The sequence below is a fragment of the Pongo pygmaeus genome, chromosome 19 (genome assembly GCF_028885625.2).
Source record: "Pongo pygmaeus isolate AG05252 chromosome 19, NHGRI_mPonPyg2-v2.0_pri, whole genome shotgun sequence".
Taxonomy (NCBI): Eukaryota; Metazoa; Chordata; class Mammalia; order Primates; family Hominidae; genus Pongo; species Pongo pygmaeus.
The window spans coordinates 53,263,040-53,284,408 of NC_072392.2; the positions used below are offsets into that span (position 1 = coordinate 53,263,040).

The window sequence follows — 21,369 nt, forward strand, 5'->3', positions numbered from 1 at the left end:
ATTGTTTTTCCTTCTATAAAATGACCTAGTAATAACCGCTTTACCCAGGAGAGTTGCTGTAAAGATCTAATAACATGACATATATAACCACACCCCTAAAGAATGAGGTGTTATTAAAATGTTTGCAAGAGAAACCTTAGTAATTCCAAGCACATATTTTAGGAATGGTTTCTTGTGTAGAAAATCCTTGAATGTGAGGCTCTGCTGATTTTTTTAATGCATATTCTCTTCTTATGTATGTAGTTTTTTGTTTTTTTTTTTTTTGAGACAGAGTCTCACTCTGTTGCTCAGGCTGGAGTGCATTGGCACGATCTTGGCTCACTGCAACTGCCACCTCCCAGTTTCAGGTGATTCTCCTGCCTCAGCCTCCCGAGTAGATGGAATTACAGATGTGTGCCACCACACTTGGCTAATATTTGTATTTTTAGTAGAGATGGGGTTTCACCATATTGGCCAGGCTGTTCCGGAACTCCTGACCTTGTGATCCACCCACTTCAGCCTCTCAAAGTGCTGGGATTACAGGCATGAGCCACTGTGCCCGGCCTACTTTTTTAACTAATGTTTAAAGAGACCCACTTTATGTACAGAATTCTGGCTACAACCTAACACATGAGTTGCTCTGTTCATCAGTTATAGCCAATTTAAGTAATTGTGAAAAGCTCAACAATACTTTAACTGGCAATGAAAGCTTCAATATCTCACGTTTACCACCACAACTTCGGATTTCTTGGTAGCTAAATAAAATGCTTCTATTTTGTGGGGGAAAAACTGTCACATAAGTTGAAATTCTGCAATGTTCAATTGACAAAAAGGTCTCTATGTTAAATCAAAGCTATAAATTCCACATCAGTAATACATGAGAGAGAAAAAAAGCCAAAATTAAAGTGATTCATGCTCACTTCCCTAACTGAACCTAAGATTTTACTAACAGAGATGCCATAACTTTGATCATGCACACATCAAACTTGAATTTAAAAACATGCATGCACTCACTCATCTTTTATCTCTTATGTAATTAATACTGTAAGATTATATTTTGCCTACGTGCTCTATATTACTAATTTATAGGATTATTACTATTCAGTGTTGTTTACTTGAAACCATACTGTACTATACACAACTTTTGCATTCCATGCCAATTTTATTTTTTTTAATTAATTTTTTTTTTGATACAGAGTCTCACTCACTCTGTCGCCCAGACTGGAGTGCAGTGGCACGATCTTGGCTCCTGCAACCTCTGCCTCTCGGGTTCAAGTCATTCTCCTGCCTCAGCCTCCTAAGTAGTTGGTACCACAGGTACATGCCACCACACCCGGCTAATTTTTGTATTTTTGGTAGAGATGGGGTTTCACCATGTGGGCCAGGCTGGTCTCAAACTCCTGACCTCAAGGTTATAGGCGTGAGCCACCATGTCCCAACCCCACGCTAACTTTAGAGCTTATTTCCCATCCCATTCAAGATACAACACTACTTGTGTTACGTAGTGAGCAGTGTGGGGAAGAAAAGCATAGAATTAAGTTAGTGACAAATCCAAATCCAGTGAACTCAAAAAGAGGGAAAAAAACACTCCCAAACAATTGTTGTCCCCATATTCTATTCTCCCTAGAGGTAGTCCAAAAAGGAATGACAAAAGAAAAAAAAGGATACAAAATGAGATAATGGTTCATGTGACATATAAGTACAGTAATAAAATAAACAAACATATATGATATTTAAGCAAAATAGTATGTATGCATTGATGGTCATCTGATATAAATCCATCATTTCTGTTGGCCAATATCTAAAACCTTTACTTTTCTGAGGAGACAAGCTATAAATCTATACAGATATTTCTACAATGAGAATTCACTATTACATACGAACCAATATAATTTGATGTCAAATATTCACAATTAGTTTTTAAAAATCCCCTACTTGGCCGGGCGCGGTGGCTCATGCCTGTAATCCCAGCACTTTGGGAGGCCAAGGCAGGTGGATCATAAGGTCAAGAAATTGAGACCATCCTGGCCAGCATGGTGAAGCCCTGTCTCTACTAAAAATACAAAAATTAACTGCGCGTGGTGGCAGGCGCCTGTAGTCCCAGCTACTCAGGGGGCTGAGGCAGGACAATCACTTGAACCCAGGAGGCAGAGACTGCAGTGAGCTGAGATCGCGCCACTGCACTCCAGCCTGACGACAGACTAAGACTCAGTCTCAAAAAAAAAAAAAATCCCCTACTTATGTTAAGAGTACCAAAAATAGGGCCATGAATGATGGCTCATGCCTATAATTTTGGCACTTTGGGAAGCCGAGGTGGGAAGATAGCTTGAGTCCAGGAGTAAAATAGTGAGACTCTGTCTCTACAAAAAAAAATAAAAAATTAGCTGGATGTGGCACACGCCTGTAGTCCAGGTACTCACGAGGCTGAAATGGGTGGATCACTTCAGCCTGGGAGGTCAAGGCTGTAGTGAACTGTGATCACACCACTACACCCTACACCCAGCCTGGACTACAAGGTGAGATCTATAGCTCTTTCAGGAATAAAATACATGTAGTTAGTGAGGTTTTTCTCTCCCACTGCTATAACTTAATTTTTGGTTGAGATGCTAAGCCAAACATCATTTTAAGTCTGTGGCCCAACCAAAAAAGGGAATCATACTCTTCAAAGAATTGTACATTCCCACTCTAATTGCTAAAATAAAATGTTGGATTATGAAAATCAATTTTGTAGGTATCAATAAGTTATAAGAGCATGGCTTATTTAAAAAAAAAAAGTGGGCCAGGTGACCTACGTGAGCTGCAAAGCAAGCAAACTGAATTTACTTATCGAAGAGCCCATCCTCATACTTAAAATTTCCCGTGACTACATGGAAATTCTTTCACTTACCAGAAAGACCTGATTGGCACTTTCACTGAGAGCTGCGTCATCTGGGCTGTCGACAGGTGTCTGACGTGTAAACTTGGAATCAAACTGACTTACATCCTCTTCAGATTGCTTTACACAAACAAAATAATTTAGAAAATAATGAATAGTCTATACGACATCAATCAAATGCACTGTAAGCTCTGGGAGCTCTTTTCACAGGGTTTAACTATAATAAAGTATTAGAATAGTCTTAGCAGGCACAGAATGAAGAAAAAAATGCAAGTGGAAAGTACTGAGTCAAATTACATCTTCAAATCTTAAACATGCACTAAAATAGATTTTAGTACACTGTTATTCCTATTAAAACTGTGAATATATCGACTAGACATGGTGGCTTACGCCTGTAATCCCAGCACTTTGGGAGGCTGAGGCGGGCAGATCATGAGGTCAGGAGTTCGAGACCAGCCTGGCCAATATAGCAAAACCCCCTCTCTACTAAAAATACAAAACATCAGCCGGGCGTGGTGGCGGGTGCCTGTAACCCTAGCTACTCGGGAGGCTGAGGCAGGGGAATTGCTTGAACCTGGGAGGCAGAGCTTGCAGCAAGCAGAGATCATGCCACTGCACACCAGCCCAGGTGACAGTGCGAGAGTCTGTCTCAATTAAAAAAAAAAAAAAGAATATATCGAGCTCAAAACAAGCTGGAAAAAATGTGAATATCAATTTCCCCTCTCACAAAGCTTCAGTGTGCCTAGTCCACTGGCTAAATCCCTGTTTAGAGATAATTAATTCAGTTGGCTACTGCAGGTTTGTAATAAACCTGAAAAACTACTGAAGCAGAGTTAAAACATGAATAATACTGGTAAGATGCTCCAGTTAAAATTTCTTCCCACAGCTTATTTCATTCCTTTAGAAATCTAAAGGAGCAAAAATAATTTTCTATTCCGCATGGGTTATGTTATATTTCCTTGTGAAAGTATAGTTGTCACTTCAGTTGTAACCATGAGATTTATTTATTTAATTCCTTCTCTCTTTCCCAAAATATCTGGTTAGACTCTTGGGCCAAATGTAGGAAGTAAATAATAATTTAGAATATCTGACTTAATAGTAAAAGATGACCACACTGACCTTATAATTCTCTTGGAGCCCAGACTGTGAACCTGCACTCCCTGGAGGAATGGCTGATTCCAAGTGTGGGGAAAATGTACAAGGTAAGCATAGAACACCAGTTTCCTTATTTTGCTCTCTCGTACAACACCAGACAATGTGCTCGTGTCAAAAGGACTCAGAACCCAACATGAAGATGCACCCAGCATTCACTGCACCCAGCATTCAACGAAGGGAAAAAATGAGCATCAATAAAAATAACTGCCAGGTGCGGTGGCTCACGCCTATCATCCCAACACTTTGGGGAGGCAGAGGCAGGTGGATTGCTTTTGTGCTCAGGATTTGAAGACCAGCCTGGTGAACATGGCAAAACCCCGTCTCTACCAGAAACACAAAAATTAGCTGGGTATGGTGGTGTACCTGTGGTCCCAGCTACTCAAGAGGGTGAGGTGGGAGGATTGCTGGAGGCCGGGACGTCAAGGCTGCAGTGGGCAGAGATTATACCACTGCACTACAGCTTGGGTGACAGAGTAAGACCCTGCCTCAAAACAATAAATGAATAAATAAAAATAAAATAAAAATAACTGCAATGAAATGAAACACAAATATGTTAAAACGTGTAAGTTCATAATATACTGAAAAAGAAAAAAACACACACACAAATTTCATTGGTCAATTTTGGAAGATGCTAGGGAACTAATTCACTATTTTGAAAACTAGGAAAGAATCAAACATACATCCTGCCTTTCCTGTATGAACTGTACCTTGGGTAACTAACTGATCAAAGAGTTTCTCTTTATGAAAGAATTCTAGCTAACAAAGAAAGAAGAAATAACAGAATAAGACCATTTCACAAACACCTGATGAAATTATAAAAGTAGGCCAGAGTTTCTCAACCTCAGGGCTACTGACATGTTAGGCCTATTAACACTTTGCTGTAGGGGGCTGTGCTGTGCTGACTCTTACCCCTGAAGGTACCTATAGCATTCCCTCCCCCAAGCTGCGACAATCAGTGTGTCTCCAGACATTGCCAGATTACCCTGGTAGTGAAATGCTGACACAGGCAGTGACCACGAACATCACTAAAAAAAACACACATACACACACACAAGTACACATTATGCCTCCTGATCAAAGCATATGCAATATTGAGAGTTTAATCTGAATCAGATCAACCACCTAAATTTAACTACCAGTTTTTGCAAATTTGGGGAACAGATGAACATGGTCAATGATACTCTGGGGATAATATCAGCAAAATCAAAATTTGAGAATTCTACAGGACAAATGACCCCGTTTCTTCAATAAATCAAGAGGGGAATCTATAAATGAAAAGAGACCTAAGAGACATAGTAACCAAACTACATACAGACCTTGATTAAATCCTTACAAACAGGAGAAAAAAAAAAAAAGAATGGAACAACAACAACAAAAAAAATTAGGTGGGGCAACACAGGGAGACCTCATCTCTAGAAAAATTCAAAAAATTGGATGTGGTGATGCACCCCTGTGGTCCCAGCTATATGGGAGGATCCCTTGAGCCTCGGAAGTTGAGGCTGCCATGAGCCGCTATCATGCCACTGCACTCCAGCCTGGGCAACAGAGAAAGACCCTATCTCAAAAAAAAAAGAGGAAAAAAAAACCTGGGGAAAGTGTCAGCTTCTTAGGTGTGATGACGGGATGACAGTTATGTTTAAACAAGATGATCTAACTATTTTTAAGCTGGGCAGTAGGTGTATGACAGTTATCCTCCTTACAATTGTTTATTGTTTTTAAAAGTGGGTCACATTATGCTCCATGACCAAAAAATAATCACCATCATCATCCTCCTCCTTCTCCACCTACAGCCCAAAGAATGGAAAAAGAAACTGTGTTTTCTCAGATTCTGAGGTGGCAGAAAGACAATAACACACTAACTCATTTACTCATAAACATATTGTTATGGGTTGAATCATGTGCCTTACCCACCCCCAAAAAATTTCATATGTTGAAATTCTAACCTCTAGTTCCTCAGAATGTGACCTTATTTGGAAAGGGTTATTGCAGATGTAATTAGTGAAGATGAGGTCCTACTGGAGTAGAGAGGAACCCTAATCCAATATGCCTGGTATCCTTATAAAAAGGGGAAATTTGGCCACAGATATGCACACAGGTAGAACACCATGTGAACATGAAGGCAGAGATCCGAGTGATGCACCTACAAGCCAAAGAATGACAAAGATTACCAGCAAACCACCAGATGCCAGGGGAGAGGCATGGAACATACAGTTTCTCACAGTAGTCAAAGAAACCAACTCTAACAACGTGATCTAGAGTTTCTAGTCTCCAGATCTATGAGATAATAAATTTCTGTTGTCTAAGCCCCACGGTTTGTGGTACTTTGTTGCAGCAAGCCTAGCAAACTAATGCACACATATTCTATATTTTGAAGAAAAAATTCCCAGAGAATCATATTTAAAATAGTTAAATTAAGCAAAATAAAACAAACCAAAAAAAGAAAAGTCCCAACTACCTGAAATATTTAATTGTCTTAGGTAACTGACTTAAGAATATCTAATACAGTCAATTGCCACTGGTTTTAGTTCTTTAAAAGATAGTACAAAAATAAAAGATGCTTGGCTGGGTGCAGAAGCTCACACCTGTAATCCCAGCACTTTGAGAGGCTGAGGTGAGTGGATCACTTGAGCCCAGGAGTTCGAGACCAGCCTGGGCGACATGGCGAAACCCCGTTTCTACAAAAAATACAAAAAAATTAGCCAGGCATGGTGACACATGTCCGTAGTCGCAGATATTCGGGAAGCTGAAGTGGGAGAATCACCTGAGCCTGGGGAGGTCAAGGCTGCATTGAACTGTGATCGTGCTACTGCACTCCTTCCTGAGTGACAGAGTGAGACCCTGTCTCAAAATAAAATAAACAGGCCGGGCGCGGTGGCTCACGCCTGTAATCGCAGCACTTTCGAAGGCCGAGGCGGACAGATCACGAGGTCAGGAAATCGAGACCATCCTGGCTAACACGGTGAAACCCCGTCTCTACTAAAAATACAAAAAATTAGCCGGGCGTGGTGGCGGGCACCTGTAGTCCCAGCTACTCGGGAGGCTGAGGCAGGAGAATGGCGTGAACCCGGGAGGCAGAGCCTGCAGTGAACCGAGATCGCGCCACTGCACTCCAGCCTGGGCGACAGAGCGAGACTCCGTCTCAGAAAAAAAAATAAATAAAATAAATAAAAAATAAAAACAAAGATGCTGAAGAGAGGATAAACCAGAGATCTTTGAACTGCTAATAAAAAAAATGTTTCTGTCTGCTCTGAGATTTTTCTTTTCTTTTTTTTTTTTGAGACAGAGTCTTGCTCTGTCGCCCAGGCTGGGGTGCAGTGGCACAATCTCGGCTCACTGCAAGCTCCACCTCCCGGGTTCACGCCATTCTCCTGCCTCAGCCTCCGGAGCAGCTGGGACTACAGGCGCCCACCACCGCGCCCGGCTAATTTTTTGTATTTTTAGTAGAGACGGGGTTTCACTGTGTTAGCCAGGATGGTCTCGATCTCCTGACCTCGTGATCCGCCCACCTCGGCCTCCCAAAGTGCTGGGATTACAGGCCTGAGCCACTGCGCCCGGCCGAGATTTTTCTTATTCTAAAACAATCTCAAGCAATCTTCCTGCCTCAGCCTGGCAAGTAGCTGGGACTTACAGGCACAAGCCACCACACCCAGCTAACTTTTAAATGTTTTGTAGAGATGGAGTCTTGTTGCGTTGCCTATGCTGGTCTTGAACTCCTGGCTTCAAACAATCCCCCCACCTCGGCCCTTTAAAGTTTGGGGATTACAGGCGTGAGCCACTGCACCCAATTATACGCTTTCATGTATACTTACCAACAGAGGTTTAAAAGGGGGCTCCACCTTTTGAGCCAGAAATTTTTCCCAGTTAATGTGTCTAAAGAATGGATGAGCCTAGGGAAAAAAAAGCAGAAAGAAACGTTGGGGGGAATAGACTTTGCTGGATTGATAATCACCTTTTTGAAGTTACAAGTCACAAAATAAGCTAAACTTATAAGCAACTACATATAACCCTCAGAAATACATAAAACTAGCATTATCTTCCCCACAAAACAGCAAACATGCCAATCTCTACTTGCACTTCTCCAGCGTCCCCAGGACCAGCTCACAGATGAGAAGCAGCATTTCTTTTCAGCAGCTTTAAAGAGGATAAAGAACCTTAGTCAAACTGATTTTTTTCCTTTTTAGACTTTGCTTGTCTACTTTGCCTTGAGAAAATATAGTTTATTGGCTGGGCACGGTGGCTCATGCCTATAATCTCAGCACTTTGGGAGGCTGAGGCAGGTGGATCACCTGAGGTTGGGAGTTCGAGACCAGCCTGGCCAACATGGTGAAACCCCTTCTCTACTAAAAATACAAAAATTAGCCAGGCATGATGGAGCATGCCTGTAATCCCAGCTACTAGGGAGACTGAGGCAGGAGAATCACTTGAACCTGGGAGGCGGAGGTTGCAGTGAGCCAAGATCATGCCATTGCATTCCAGCCTGGACGATAGAGTAAGACTCCATCTCAGAAAAAAAAGAAAAGAAAAAAATATATAGTTTACTAATTACTGCTGAAAAATTGTTTAAGGGTCTGTAATCCCAGCACTTTGAGAGGCCAAGGCAGGTGGATCACCTGAGGTCAGGTGTTCCAGACCAGCCTGACCAACATGGTAAAATCCTGTCTCTATTAAAAATACAAAAATTAGCTGGGCGTGGTGGTGGGCGCCTGTAATCCCAGCTACTCGAGAGGCTGAGGCAGGAGAATCGCTTGGACCTGGGGGACTGAGGTTGCAGTGAGCCAAGATGGCACCACTGCACTCTAGCCTGGGCGACAGAGTGAGACTCCGTCTCAAAAAAAAAAAATTAAAAAAAAGAATATGAAAAGAAAGTCGTTAAACAAATCTGTACTTTGCCTTCAAAATTTAAAGACATTTTTGGTTCAATATATATTATTCAAAATATACATTAAATTCTATCTAGTTAAATCCTAGTCATTGAATCTTACAGTGTCAGTGACCATTTAAGAACCTTACCTTTTTAAGCAGACCTCTGGCTTCTTGTGTGAGGTAGGGAGGCAAATTGAGTTTACATTTGAGGATGTTGTCAATTGTTTTCTTTCTATTCTCCCCAGTAAATGGGGGCTAAGAGTAGAAGACAACTGAAAAATATTAGTATAACGAAACAAATTTTAAATAACAATATCTATTTCCTGAATTAGTTATGCATGGAGATCAGAAATGTATGCTGTGAAATGGGCTAACTGCTAAAGACCTTTATTTTGTTTTAGAGACAGGGTCTTGCTATGTTGTCAAGGCTAGATTCTATTAATAATCCTTAGCTCAAATGATCCTCCCGCCTCAGCCTCCTGAGTAGCTTGGGCTACAGGCATGCACCACAGTGCCCGGCAGACGTGCAGTTTTTAAGCAACAGGACAGAGGAAGTAGCAGTGTCCTGGAAGGAAGCCTGTGTTTCCACCGTTAACTTGCTGTGTGATAATAAGTGAGCCATGTGATTTTATGCTTCAATTTCTCCATTTATAAAATAAGGGCATTATCTGTTCAACATCTATTTCACAGGCCTGCTATGACATAGATCATTTAAATGAAAATGTTTCTGAAAGTATGAGATCCCATATAATCATACAGCATTATTAGTGTTAAACTGCTAATAACAAATCTTTGGGCTTTGAAAACTCCACTGGTAACATTTTCAGAAAGCACAGGACAGGTCTCTTGCTACAGTGACTCAGCACAGACCATAATACACACAGCTTTTAACTGTGCACCTACTGCTCCAGTCAGCATGTCATACATGAATGCTCCCAAACTCCACCAATCCACAGCACGATTGTGGCCACTTCTCATCAAGATTTCAGGGGCCCTACAATGAGGAAAATAATATGCTTAAAAATGCATCTAATTAGATGAATTCTAATTCATCTGAATTAGAATTTTAAAAACAATATACAGAGTCAATGAGGCTACAGAAAACAGGTACTATTCCTTAAAACAGGTAAAATTAGCTATTACCCCCAAACCAATTATGTTTAACATGCAGCTCACATGTATTTTATTGTTCCACAAAACGTGTGTGTGACTGTTCCATCATGAATAGATTCTTTGCGTAGTCCAAAGTCTGTTAGTTTCACATGACCTACAATGAAAGATTACAGCATGATTATTCTCAGAATTCCAAGTATGTGCAGTGTTTGAACATGTCATATAACACCTTAGTCTATCCTTCCATTTAACTTTCCTTGCCTCAAACTTTTCTTGCAGATGTCAAGAACAAGGTACCATCCATAAAATGGGATGCTAACTGTTTAAGGCTAGGGCAAAGTCACCTTTTGCCAATGATATAATCTCTCTAGTAAAGAGAAAATAAAGATAGAAAAAAAAGTGAAATAACCTGTTTAAGGCCCTAGCTTTAAGTATACGCAGAATCCTCTACCATCCTGAAAAAGAAAAATCCTGTTTTATGAAGTCTAGTTTAAGTACACAGACCCTAATAAAGATATTCTGTCCTTTTTAAACAAAGGTGTGAGATAGTACTTCAAATATATAGCTTTTATCACAGTGAACTGTGAAGAGTTCTTAAAATGGTCTCAGAAAGTCACTATAACAAGGTAGCTCATTCTACCCAATGCTGCTAATTAGGGGAAAGAAATAAAATTGCTAGATAGTATGAATCAATCATTGCTGACCCAGAAAGTAAAAAACTTACCACCTTATACAAAGATCATTTCAGTTCAAGTTTAGTTTTCTTTACTGGACTGTCATAACAAGTGGTTCAACAGTCTCAGGGACTCTAGTATTTGAGGTTCATTTCACAGAAAAGGCACAATGACCTATTGATTCAAATGTAAACATATACTACACTCTGATACAGAATAAGTATGGCCTTTATTTTCACAGAACCATCTGATACACTCAACCTTATAAATCAAAGAAGTTAACTATTCTATCGCTCCCCTATTCTATCCTGTGACTTAGAATTCACATCAGAATCCAGGTTTTGGGGAGTGAGGAGGTGTTGATGAGAGGAAGGAAGAGACACTGATTCCCTTGATATATTCAGTTAAGTATATCATTTCTCCTTAAAAAAAAAAGGTGGGTGGAGGAGTATAATCTGGAATGTTTATATGAGCCTCGGTTGTTCATACATCATTTTCTAAGAGTTTGAAACAATTAACTACCTCATGGATTATTCTGTAGACATCTAAGGATTAGCAGCTGCTACCACTTTCTAGATACCCTGGGTCAGCTGGTTGCTCCTTTGGGGTACGAGTGAATTGCCAAGTCTACCCACAGCCCAGATTAGCATAAGTTGAGCTGTCTGTAGCAGCATGCAGTTGCAGTCAAGGCTCACTATGCTATATCTATAGCTGTAAAGATTATTAGTCTCTCTGATGTTTATGTTTGTTGTTGCAAACAAACAGCAAGAATAAACTGATTCTGGCAGTGGGGGAGGTGGGTTATGCCTGTAATCCCAGCAATTTGGGAAGCCAAGGCAGGCAGATCAACTGAGCTCAGGAGTTTGGGACCACCCTGGGCAACATGATGAAACCCCATTTCTACAAAAAATACCAAAAATTAGCTAGGCGTGGTGGTGTGCCACAGTGGCCCCAGCTACTTGAGGGACTGGGGTGGGAGGATCACTTGAGCCTGGGAGGTGGAGGTTGCAGTGAGCTATAATCATGCCACTGTATTCCAGCCTGGGTGACAGAGTGAGACCCCCATCTCAAAAAAAAAAGAGTAACCTGATGCGTACTAAACATCATATTCCCAAAGTTTTATCAAATACTTTGGTTCAATTTCAATCCTTTTTCCAGCATTAATAAAACCTACTGTAAGAAGCATAGCTTCTAAAATTTGCATATTTTCTTTTTCTTTCTTTCTTTTTTTCTTTTTTTTTTTTTGAGATGGAGTCTCCCTCTGTCACCCAGGCTGGAGTGCAATGTTGTGATATTGGCTCACTGCAACTTTCGCCTCCTGGGTTCAGGCGATTCTCCCACCTCAGCCTCCTGAGTAGCCGGGATTACAGGCACCCACCATCATGCCCGGCTACTTTTTTTTTTTTTTTTTGTATTTTTGTAGAGATGGGGTTTCACCATGTTGGCCAGGCATCTTGAACTCCTGACCTCAGGTGATCCGCCTGCCTCAGCTTCCCAAAGTGCTGGGATTACAGGTGTGAGCCACTGTGCCCAGCCAATATTTACATATTCTCATTATTAAAACTCAACTTGTATAATTAAGATTCACTTTTCAATTTAAGTAACAAGCCAAAATTAATGTTTACGCTGGCTTTTACAGTCTAAAACATTACACAACATTTGATGTAAGGATTCCAAAAACATTAAAAACTATAAAGAGTAAGGATTAAACTAAAAAAGGCAGTTGAGCGACTATTATCCTCAACTTCTGTTACTCTCACCAAGCGTAATTACCTAAAGACTTAAAACATCACCAAGTACTATGATGCCATGAATTCTGAGGGAGGAAATATACAAAATAGAGAGATGAGTATGGGGCTTTGAAAATGGCCACGACCTGTGTGGGAGGATTTTAAGATGATTATTTACTATAGAATTGTTTACGGTATGTCTCCACTTGGTGATTAAGCATGATATTCTCCGGCTTCAGGTCTCTGTAGATGATCCCCTTTAGACGTAAATGCCCCAAAGCCATGGAGATTTCTGCCAAGTAAAAGCTGGAAACAAAAGTGATTTAATAAAACTAAAAAGAGTGTAATCTATCTAAAGCAGTTTATGTATGGAGCAAAATTCCTGGAAAGAAACAGACATGCACCAAAGACCAAATTAGTGGGGTAGGGGGATGTATGGGAAAAAGAGATAGCATAGGATGCTGCCAAAAGGCATGGGGACATTTATGTTTCACTCATTTTAGTGAAACTATGAAGTGCTTTATTTTGCCCTTAGAACATACTGCTAAAATTGCAAAGATGTCCGGAATATGCTAAACGGCCATTGGTCATGTTTTGTTCTGTCTGTGTAGGAATTAAGCTAATAGTCAATCATTTCAAAGCAAATTTCTCCCATCCACCCTCAACTTTAAAATCCCATAGGAAATAGGAACTTAATTATTCTCAGAGATCAAGTCTTGATTTCAAAAGGTGTCTTATAACCTGACCCTTAGAAGCCCACTCATCCCTTACTTAATACAGCTACATATTTATAGACAGCTTAGGCCCACAGTATCTGCCATCCCTCCTGTCAGCCAGCCCACAACTATAAACTGTGTGACACTCAAATTTATCTACCTCAAAAGAATAAAGGGCTGAATCAACCCTGTCTGGATTCGAAAAGCACAAGGCGCTGCAATACTGGCTGCATAACAATGTTGCAATCCTGCAGATTACTCCAGGATGGAGAGGGTGTGTCCCAGAGGACTGAGGCAGTTTCACAGCCAGCATGACCACAAACACAGCCTCCAACACGGCTCAGTGAGCCTCCTCCAAAAAAGGGCACTTCATCCCTAAGGCTCTTCAATGCAGCTTCTGCGTTAGAAAAGGCCTGAAATTAAACAATGGAATGCAGTTTTGGTAATTAAGGTAGAAAAAAACATTTAAGTGTTGTTTTCTATTAAATTAATGTGTAGGATAAACTGATTTATTGTGACCCAATATTGTTGCTTCACAAAAGGATGTGCATATTTTTAATTTGAAGCAGATGACATGTTTAGAAATAGGAGGGTAAATCCCATCCTGACTATATAATCAATCCACAGATGATATGCCCCGGCTTATCACCTCCCTAAGACTGCACCTTGAGAAACAGAAAGCCTAAAAAAAAGAGATGATTTCTGATAATTTCCATTGCTCCACACATAAAGGTTCACTGGAAAACCACACTCACCCACAGCCAAGGCAGGCAGCTTACCAATTCAAGGAAAGAAAGCAGCAATGAGAATGGTTCTGTTAGGAGCAACTGGTGTGAAGAGCGTTCCACTTAAGCCTAAGGGCAAAGGAATGATGCGACCTCCATAGCTGCCCAGTCCCAAAACTGCTTCTCCCCCTTGAGGTCCTGAGTGAGTGACTGGCTCCAGCTCAATTTACTGAATCATGTGGCTGCCCATAGTGGGAATGGGGCTTTGCTTGTAATTACCTGAATCTATGCAACCACAAAAAGTTCACTTACCAGGCAGTGTCTTCCATAAATATTCCCTCTCTTTCTAACTGCATAAATAGTTCTCCTCCTGTAAAAAAAAGAAAAAAACATTAGAAATAAAACAATATGGCCAGGCGCAGTGGCTCACGCCTGTAATCCCAGCACTTTGGGAGGCCGAGGCGGGCAGATCACGAGGTCAGGAGATCGAGACCACGGTGAAACCCCATCTCTACTAAAAACACAAAAAATTAGCCGGGCGTGGTGGCGGGTGCCTGTAGTCCCAGCTACTGGGGAGGCTGAGGCAGAATTGCGGGAACCCAGGAGATGGAGCTTGCAGTGAGCCGAGATCGTGCCACTGCACTTAAGCCTGGGTGACAGAGCGAGACTCCATCTCAAAAAAAAAAAGGAAAAAAAAGAAATAAAACAATGTTTATTTCCAACCCACTTCTAATAAGAGAGTTTGTGCTTTCCTTCTAACCATAATTAAAAGACATCATCCCCTTAAAAATGAAAAACAAATCCTAAAAATTATAGGTTTTAAAACTAAGTCCTCAGGATTCTATTTTTAGTAGCATTCTTATTCTTCTGTAACACACGTGTTTAAAAACTAGAACCGGCTTGGAATTCCAGGTGTTATATCTACAAACTTTGAAATATTTGTAGATTCCAGACGTGAGGTTAAAATAAAAAATCTTGATTAAAGACCCTTTAACATTTTACCCATAAGTAGAAAAATGATAGTCTACAATTAAATCACCCTCCCTAATTTTAGTGAATGCTCATATTTTGTATTTTCAGAACCCTTAAATAAACAGAATGAACCTGGCAGTGGCCTAGTAAAAAACATGGCACAATTTGAGTATCAAAATAAATAATGATAATGAAAGGTTACATCACATCAAATGATATCAGAATCCCTAAGTCCACAATGACATAAATAAATGAATACATAAATTTTTTAAATGGGGAAGAAGAGAAAGTTCCTTATTACAACAGAATGCCAAGTAATAAATGAAGAAGGCATGATGGAGTAAGAAAAATTACTTGGCAAACATCACAACTAATTGTTGCAGGCAAGAATCAATGGATGTCAAAACTGAATGTGGGCCGGGCGCAGTGGCTCACGCCTGTAATCCCAGCACTTTGGGAGGCCAAGGCAGGCAGATCACCTGAGGTCAGGGGTTCAAGACCAGCCTGGCCATCATGGCAAAAGCCCATCTCTACTAAAACTAAAAACATTAGCTGGGTGTGGTGGTGCCTGCCTGTCATCCCAGCTACCCGGGAGGCTGAGGCAGGAGAATCACTTGAACCTGGGAGGTGTAGGTTGCAGTGAGCTGAGATCCCACCACTGCAATCCAGCCTGGGCGACAGAGTGAGACTCCGTCTCAAACAACAACAACAACAACAAAACTGAACATGAAAGTCTGATGGAAGATATTTAAATAATCTCAAAGTATCTCCTCAAAAGATACTTATTAATTACAAAGGCAAAAATGTCACCAGGGAAAAAATCGGCAGACACCACCTTATACATGTGACCGAAGTTAACATCACAAGTAATAAGACAAAGATATAAATATCATGTACCTCTTAATCTGATGCATTAAGGGGACACAATGTCACTTCAGTGGTCCTGCCAAAATTGCATAACCTGAATCTAATACTAAGGAAACATCAGCTAAACCCAAAGCATTCTACAAACTCACTGGCCTGTGCTAATCAAAAATATCAACATCGTGAAAGTCAAAGAAAGACTGAGGAAATGTTCCAGATTAAAGGAAACTAAGGAGAGTTATAATTGCATCAATGTCAACTTCCTATTTCTGATCATTTTAGTATAGTTATGTAAGACACTGTCCTTGATTTTGGAAAATATACACTGAATAGGCTGGGTGCAGTGGCTCACACCTGTCATCCCAGCACTTTGGGAGGCTGAGGCGGGCAGATCACCTAAGGTCAGGAGTTCGAGACCAGCCTGGTCAACGTGGTGAAACCCCATCTCTACTAAAAATACAAAAATTAGCCGGGCGTGGTGGTGGATGCGTGCAATCCCAGCTACTCGACAGGCAGAGGTTGTAGTGAGCCCGAGATTGCGCCACTGCACTCCAGTCTGGGCGAGAGAGTGATACTCCATCTCAAACAAACAAACAAAAAAGAAAGAAAACATACACTGAAATTTTAGGGGTAAAGGGAAATCATGTCTGTATCACTCTCAAACAGTTCAAAAAATTATGTATGCGTGCGTGTATATATGTATACACATATATACATATACATAGAAGGATAAAACAAAATAAATGTGGTGAAATGGTGACATTTGGGGAATCCAGGTGAGAGATACATAGGAATTCTTTCTTTTTTTCGTGACTGAGTCTCGCTCTGTTGCCCAGGTTGGAGTATAGTGGTGCGATCTTTGCTCACCACAACCTCCACCTCCCAGGTTCAAGCGATTCTCCTGCCTCAGCCTCCCGAGTAGCTGGGATTACAGGAGCACACCACCATGCCCGGCTAACTTTTCTATTTTTAGTAGAGACAGAGTTTCACTATGTTGGCCAGACTGGTCTCAAACTCCTGACCTCATGATCCACCTGCCTTGGCCTCCCAAAGTGCTAGGATTACAGACATGAGCCACTGAGCCTGGCATAGGAATTCTTTATACTACTCTTAAAACGTTTTAAGTATGAAATTATGTCAAAATAAAGTTTTTCTAGGACGGCATGGTGGCCCACACCTGTAATCTCAGCACTTGGGAAGGCCAAGGCGGGCAGATCACCTGAGGTCAGGAGTTCAAGACCAGCCTGGCCAACATGGTGAAAGCCCAGCTCTACTAAAAATACAAAAACATAGCCCGGTGTGGTGGCGCATGCCTGTAATACAGCTAAATGGGAGGCCCAGGCAGGAGAATCGCTTGAACCTGGGAGGCGCAGGTTGTGATGAGCTGAGATCACGCCTCTGTGCTCCAGCCTGGGCAAGAAGAGTAAAACTCCATCTTCACCAAAAAAAAAAAAAAGTTTTTTCAATGGCAGTACTCACAAAAAAGTTGCTCCATTCTGCACCTTTCTGTTCCATGTTACATGTTACTGCAAAATCAAGAAGAGAAGAGTGTATGTAAGTACTTCTCAACCAGTTTACCTCTCTGACCACTCTTACGGTGTTTGGGGGCAAAAAACTAAGGATCTAGACTCCCTAAACCGCTCGCTGGGTCCTTCTCTCCCCACAACGCACCGGGGCCAGCAGGAAGGCCGCTCCGACCCCTAATTTTTCCGCGAATTCAGTTCAAAGAGGCGGCCGGGCCCGCGATCGGCAGCGCGCACGGGCCAACCAAGCCGCGCCTCCGCGAGAAGCGCCTCCGCGTGACTGACGGGGGAATCCGCGGGCCAACGGGCTGGGCGGCCCGGCGGCGCGCGCTCCCGCCGGCCACTGAGAGCGCCGGACGGGGGAAATGGGCGGAGCAAGGCCAGGGTAGGGCGAGCGGCCTCCGAAGCGGAGCCGGGCTCTGAGGAGACGCTTTTTTTTCCCTCTTTTCTTTCCTCCTCTCCTCCTCCCTTCCCTTCCCCTCTCCTCCCCTCTCTCCTCCTTACCCCCTCGGTCCGCCGGAGCCTGCTGGGGCGAGCGGTTGGTATTGCAGGCGCTTACTCTCCGGGGCCGCCCGGCGGGTAGCTGGCGGGGGGAGGAGGCAGGAACCGCGATGGCGCCTCAGAAGCACGGCGGTGGTGGAGGGGGCGGCTCGGGGCCCAGCGCGGGGTCCGGGGGAGGCGGCTTCGGGGGTTCGGCGGCGGCGGCGACGGCTTCGGGCGGCAAATCCGGCGGCGGGGGCTGTGGAGGCGATGGCAGTTACTCGGCCTCCTCCTCCTCCGCGGCGTTACCGGTGAAGAAGCCGAAAATGGAGCACGTCCAGGCTGACCACGAGCTTTTCCTCCAGGCCTTTGAGAGTGAGTGTGTGCGAGGCTTTGAGGGCAGGAAGACCCACTCTGCCAACACCGGGGATGGGACACTCTGCTGGGCCCCCTTCCTCCTCGGGAGTCCATTTGTGTGGTAGTGGAGGGAGGAATTGAGGGGATGTCCCCCTTTCGGAGATTACGTCTCCAGGGGATCCGGAGTCTAGGGCCTTGGGAGAGCTGGAAAAGAGGGTCCGGGTAGGTTCTTGACTCCCCCAAGATTGACGCAAGAGGCTCGGGACTGGGGCCCCACGTTCAGAGCAGGCGGCTTTTAGATGAGGAGGTAGCAGTTGAACTGAGCCGCAGTCACATCCCAAGACTGGTTCTTGTTTTCTTTCATGCCTTTCGGACTCTAGAAATACAGGGGTTTCGGTTGTAGCTTTTGAGGGGCAAAATGAAGCCAGTGAAGGGGTGAGTGCAGTGGAACCGAAGAAATTGTCCTTAGTCTGAAATGCCTTCGCGCTAACTTGGTGCTGCAGGTTCATATGGCACCTTTGGATGCTTAAAACCCTTCAAATCTGTCCACCCATTTTGTGGATATGTAAACTGAGCCAGAGAGTGGTCAAGCATCTTCTCTGGAGACGACCCCGGAATTCTGCTTTTTCTCCTCGGCTTACAGAACATTTTCTTGCGTCAATTTCTGTTTCTAAGGTCTGTCCGGAAGGGGAAACTGACTTATTTGGAAAGGAGAGCGAGGTGTCTGGAAACAAACAATAGAGTTTATTAAAAACATCGTAAGTATAAATAATCCTGATTGTTCTTTAAGGAATGTTATATCCTGATTGGTTTCCTTTTTTGCTTTTGTGTGTTATAATTTGGGTGATCTTTAATAGCTAAATAATCTTACAGAAACTTGAATAAACTTGGCTCTACCGCCCAGTGTCCTTATTTATAATTTCACTGTGGCGTATGTTAAGGGCATGGTATCAGCTGTGCTTAGAAAGACGTATTACGTTGTTTAACACCCTTCCTTCATTCTCTCTCATTAGTGCTTCATGAAATTCTAATTGGAACTTAATAGAAGGAATTTCAGTTTTTATCGAAACGAATATTGAACCTGCTTCAGAGAGATTCACATTATCCACGTATTATATTTCTTAATATACTTTGAAATATCTGGAGAGGCTTTAATTGGAAATAGGATGGAGAACTGAAGGGCAGTGGTGACAAAAATGATACTTGTTTGTACCCCTTCTAAAGTATCTCATCTCCCTCTAGTTAATTGAAAATAAAACTAACCAATGGAAGATTTAGGTGGAAATTTTAAAAGTTCTTTCTGAATGTTAAGAGAAGACACATCCTCCAAGAAAGTTTTAACTATTTGCGTTGTGATGAGTCTACCTCAGGGAAGTCAAGTGTCATTTGAGCTAGATCTGGTCATAAAACAACTTGAAGTTGTTTACTGGAAAGTTTAAATACTTGAATGTAATTATTCACATAGTTGTTTCTATTTGGTTTATTCTAATACTGCTGTATAATGACTTAAAGTGGTACTAATAGGTCATTAATGTAACTGATATAATGGTATATGTATTTTTCATCGACTTAAGTCCTGTATAACAAATTACATTTTAACTAATTTGAAATTTAATTCAACTCATTTTAAGCGTTAGAAAGACTGTTTTGTGAATCTGTCAGTTGTGTAAAAAATGTATTGAGGTAATATTTATATTGAACAAAATAGATACAACTTTAAATTATATTTAGGAATATTTATTGAGAATTTTTGCTGCAGTTTGTGTCTGAGGTTTATTTCAATATTGACTGACTTTTGAGTGCAGTGGATCCCACCTGTAATCCTAGCTACTCTGGAGGCTGAGGCAGGAGGATCTGTTGAGCCCACGAGTTTGAGACCAGCCTGGGCAACATATCAAGACCCCTTTTCAAAAAAAGAAAAAAAAAATCTTGACTGACTTTCATCATACCTGTATTAGGAATGTCTGGATCTGTATTAGGATGTCATCATATCTGTATCAGGATGTATTAGGATTCTGTTTTGGCTGACTACAATTTTTTTTTATTTCTTATTTTTTTTTTGAGACGGAGTTTCGCTCTTTGTTGCCCAGGCTGGAGTGCAGTGACGCGATCTCGGCTCACAGCAACCTCCGCCTCCCAGGTTCCAGTGATTCTCCTGCCTCAGCCTCCCAAATAGCTGGGATTACAGGCATGCGCCACTATGCCTGGCTATTTTTGTATTGTTAGTGGAGACAGGGTTTCTCCATGTTGGTCAGGCTGGTCTGGAACTCCCGACCTCAGGTGATCTGCCCACCTCGGCCTCCCAAAGTGCTGGGAATACAGGCGTGAGCCACCGCGCCTGGCCGGCTGACTACAAATTTTTTAAGTGACCATTTAAAAAGTGAAATTTTCATCTTGTTTGGCATCAATCAATAGTTCTTTTGTTGACTCCGGCTACCTATTACAGCTGCTTTTTGGAATAAAATCGGTTATAAATAGTTTAAATTAGCTAAGTTAAATGAGTACAACTACTTCTCTTGAGTTCTGCTCGGTAACAATATCTTAGAAAGGCTTAAGAAAAATATTGTAGAGAACCTTCAGTATAAAAAGTGTAGATGATGAACTTTGTGAATGTATGCCATTGATTGAATACCTTTTGATCTTACTGTGCATACTTTCTTGATGTAAATATTTAGTGCAATATAAATATTTAGTGCATGATTTCCATAGCAGATGATAAGTTTATATTGATTATAACATGGTCTCGGTTGATATTTTTCTGACAAGTAAGTTTAGATCATGTTTGGATTTTGTTTCCTATTACCTAGAGCCAACACAGATCTATAGATGTTTTTGAACTCGGAATCTCATAGCAGTAAGTAGTCAACAAAATTCATCAGTATTATTTCTCTCTTATAACTGCATCTGTATTCAGTTTTAACATTTTTAAAACTTTTTGTAGCCAATATTTTTGCACAGAACTCTTACTTACATGTCTCATCGAAACTCCAGAACAAACATCAAAAGGTACATTTTATGAATCTTATTTCAAGCTGATCAAACCATGTTAGTTTTATTTTAAAGTACTATTTCTCAAAATAAAAAGAACAAAAATAAGTACTGTTTCTAACTAAAGATTTAATATGAAAACTGAAGTGAGAGAGTGACTGGTTGAATTGGTTGCAGAGTGGTTTTCAATAGTATAATCTTTGTAAGTCTCAGGTTGTTACTAGCTTTTTTTTTTTTTTTCCCGTAACAGAAATGAGGCTGGGTGTGGTGGCTCATGCCTATAATCCCAGCACTTTGGGAGGCCAAGTTGGGCGGATCACTTGAGGTCAGGAGTTCGAGACCAGTTTGGCCAACA

General features: G+C 41.7%; 1 protein-coding gene and 1 pseudogene across 8 annotated transcripts in view; one reads left to right on the plus strand and one right to left on the minus strand.

Annotated features, from left to right (window-relative positions):
• Positions 1–17,564, minus strand: part of LOC129016567 (ribosomal protein S6 kinase beta-1-like) — a 33,717-nt gene extending 16,153 nt beyond the window's left edge. The window contains exons 1-9 of one of the 8 annotated variants that reach the window (XM_063655465.1): positions 17,338–17,564; positions 17,146–17,192; positions 14,143–14,200; positions 12,568–12,695; positions 10,049–10,139; positions 9,755–9,866; positions 9,020–9,127; positions 7,819–7,896; positions 2,867–2,974 (exon numbers count right to left, since the gene is read on the minus strand). In XM_063655465.1, the coding sequence (XP_063511535.1) occupies positions 2,867–2,974; positions 7,819–7,896; positions 9,020–9,127; positions 9,755–9,866; positions 10,049–10,139; positions 12,568–12,695; positions 14,143–14,186 (669 nt within the window). In that variant the 5' untranslated portion in view covers positions 14,187–14,200; positions 17,146–17,192; positions 17,338–17,564. Of the gene's footprint in view, positions 1–2,866; positions 2,975–7,818; positions 8,141–9,019; positions 9,867–10,048; positions 10,140–12,567; positions 12,696–13,265; positions 13,519–14,142; positions 14,201–17,145; positions 17,193–17,337 lie in introns of those variants that run through there. The other 7 variants (XM_063655466.1, XR_010124517.1, XR_010124519.1 and 4 more) reach the window with 7 other exon arrangements.
• A 98-nt stretch (positions 17,565–17,662) lies between these two features.
• Positions 17,663–21,369, plus strand: part of LOC129017573 (polycomb protein SUZ12-like) — a 46,767-nt pseudogene continuing 43,060 nt past the window's right edge.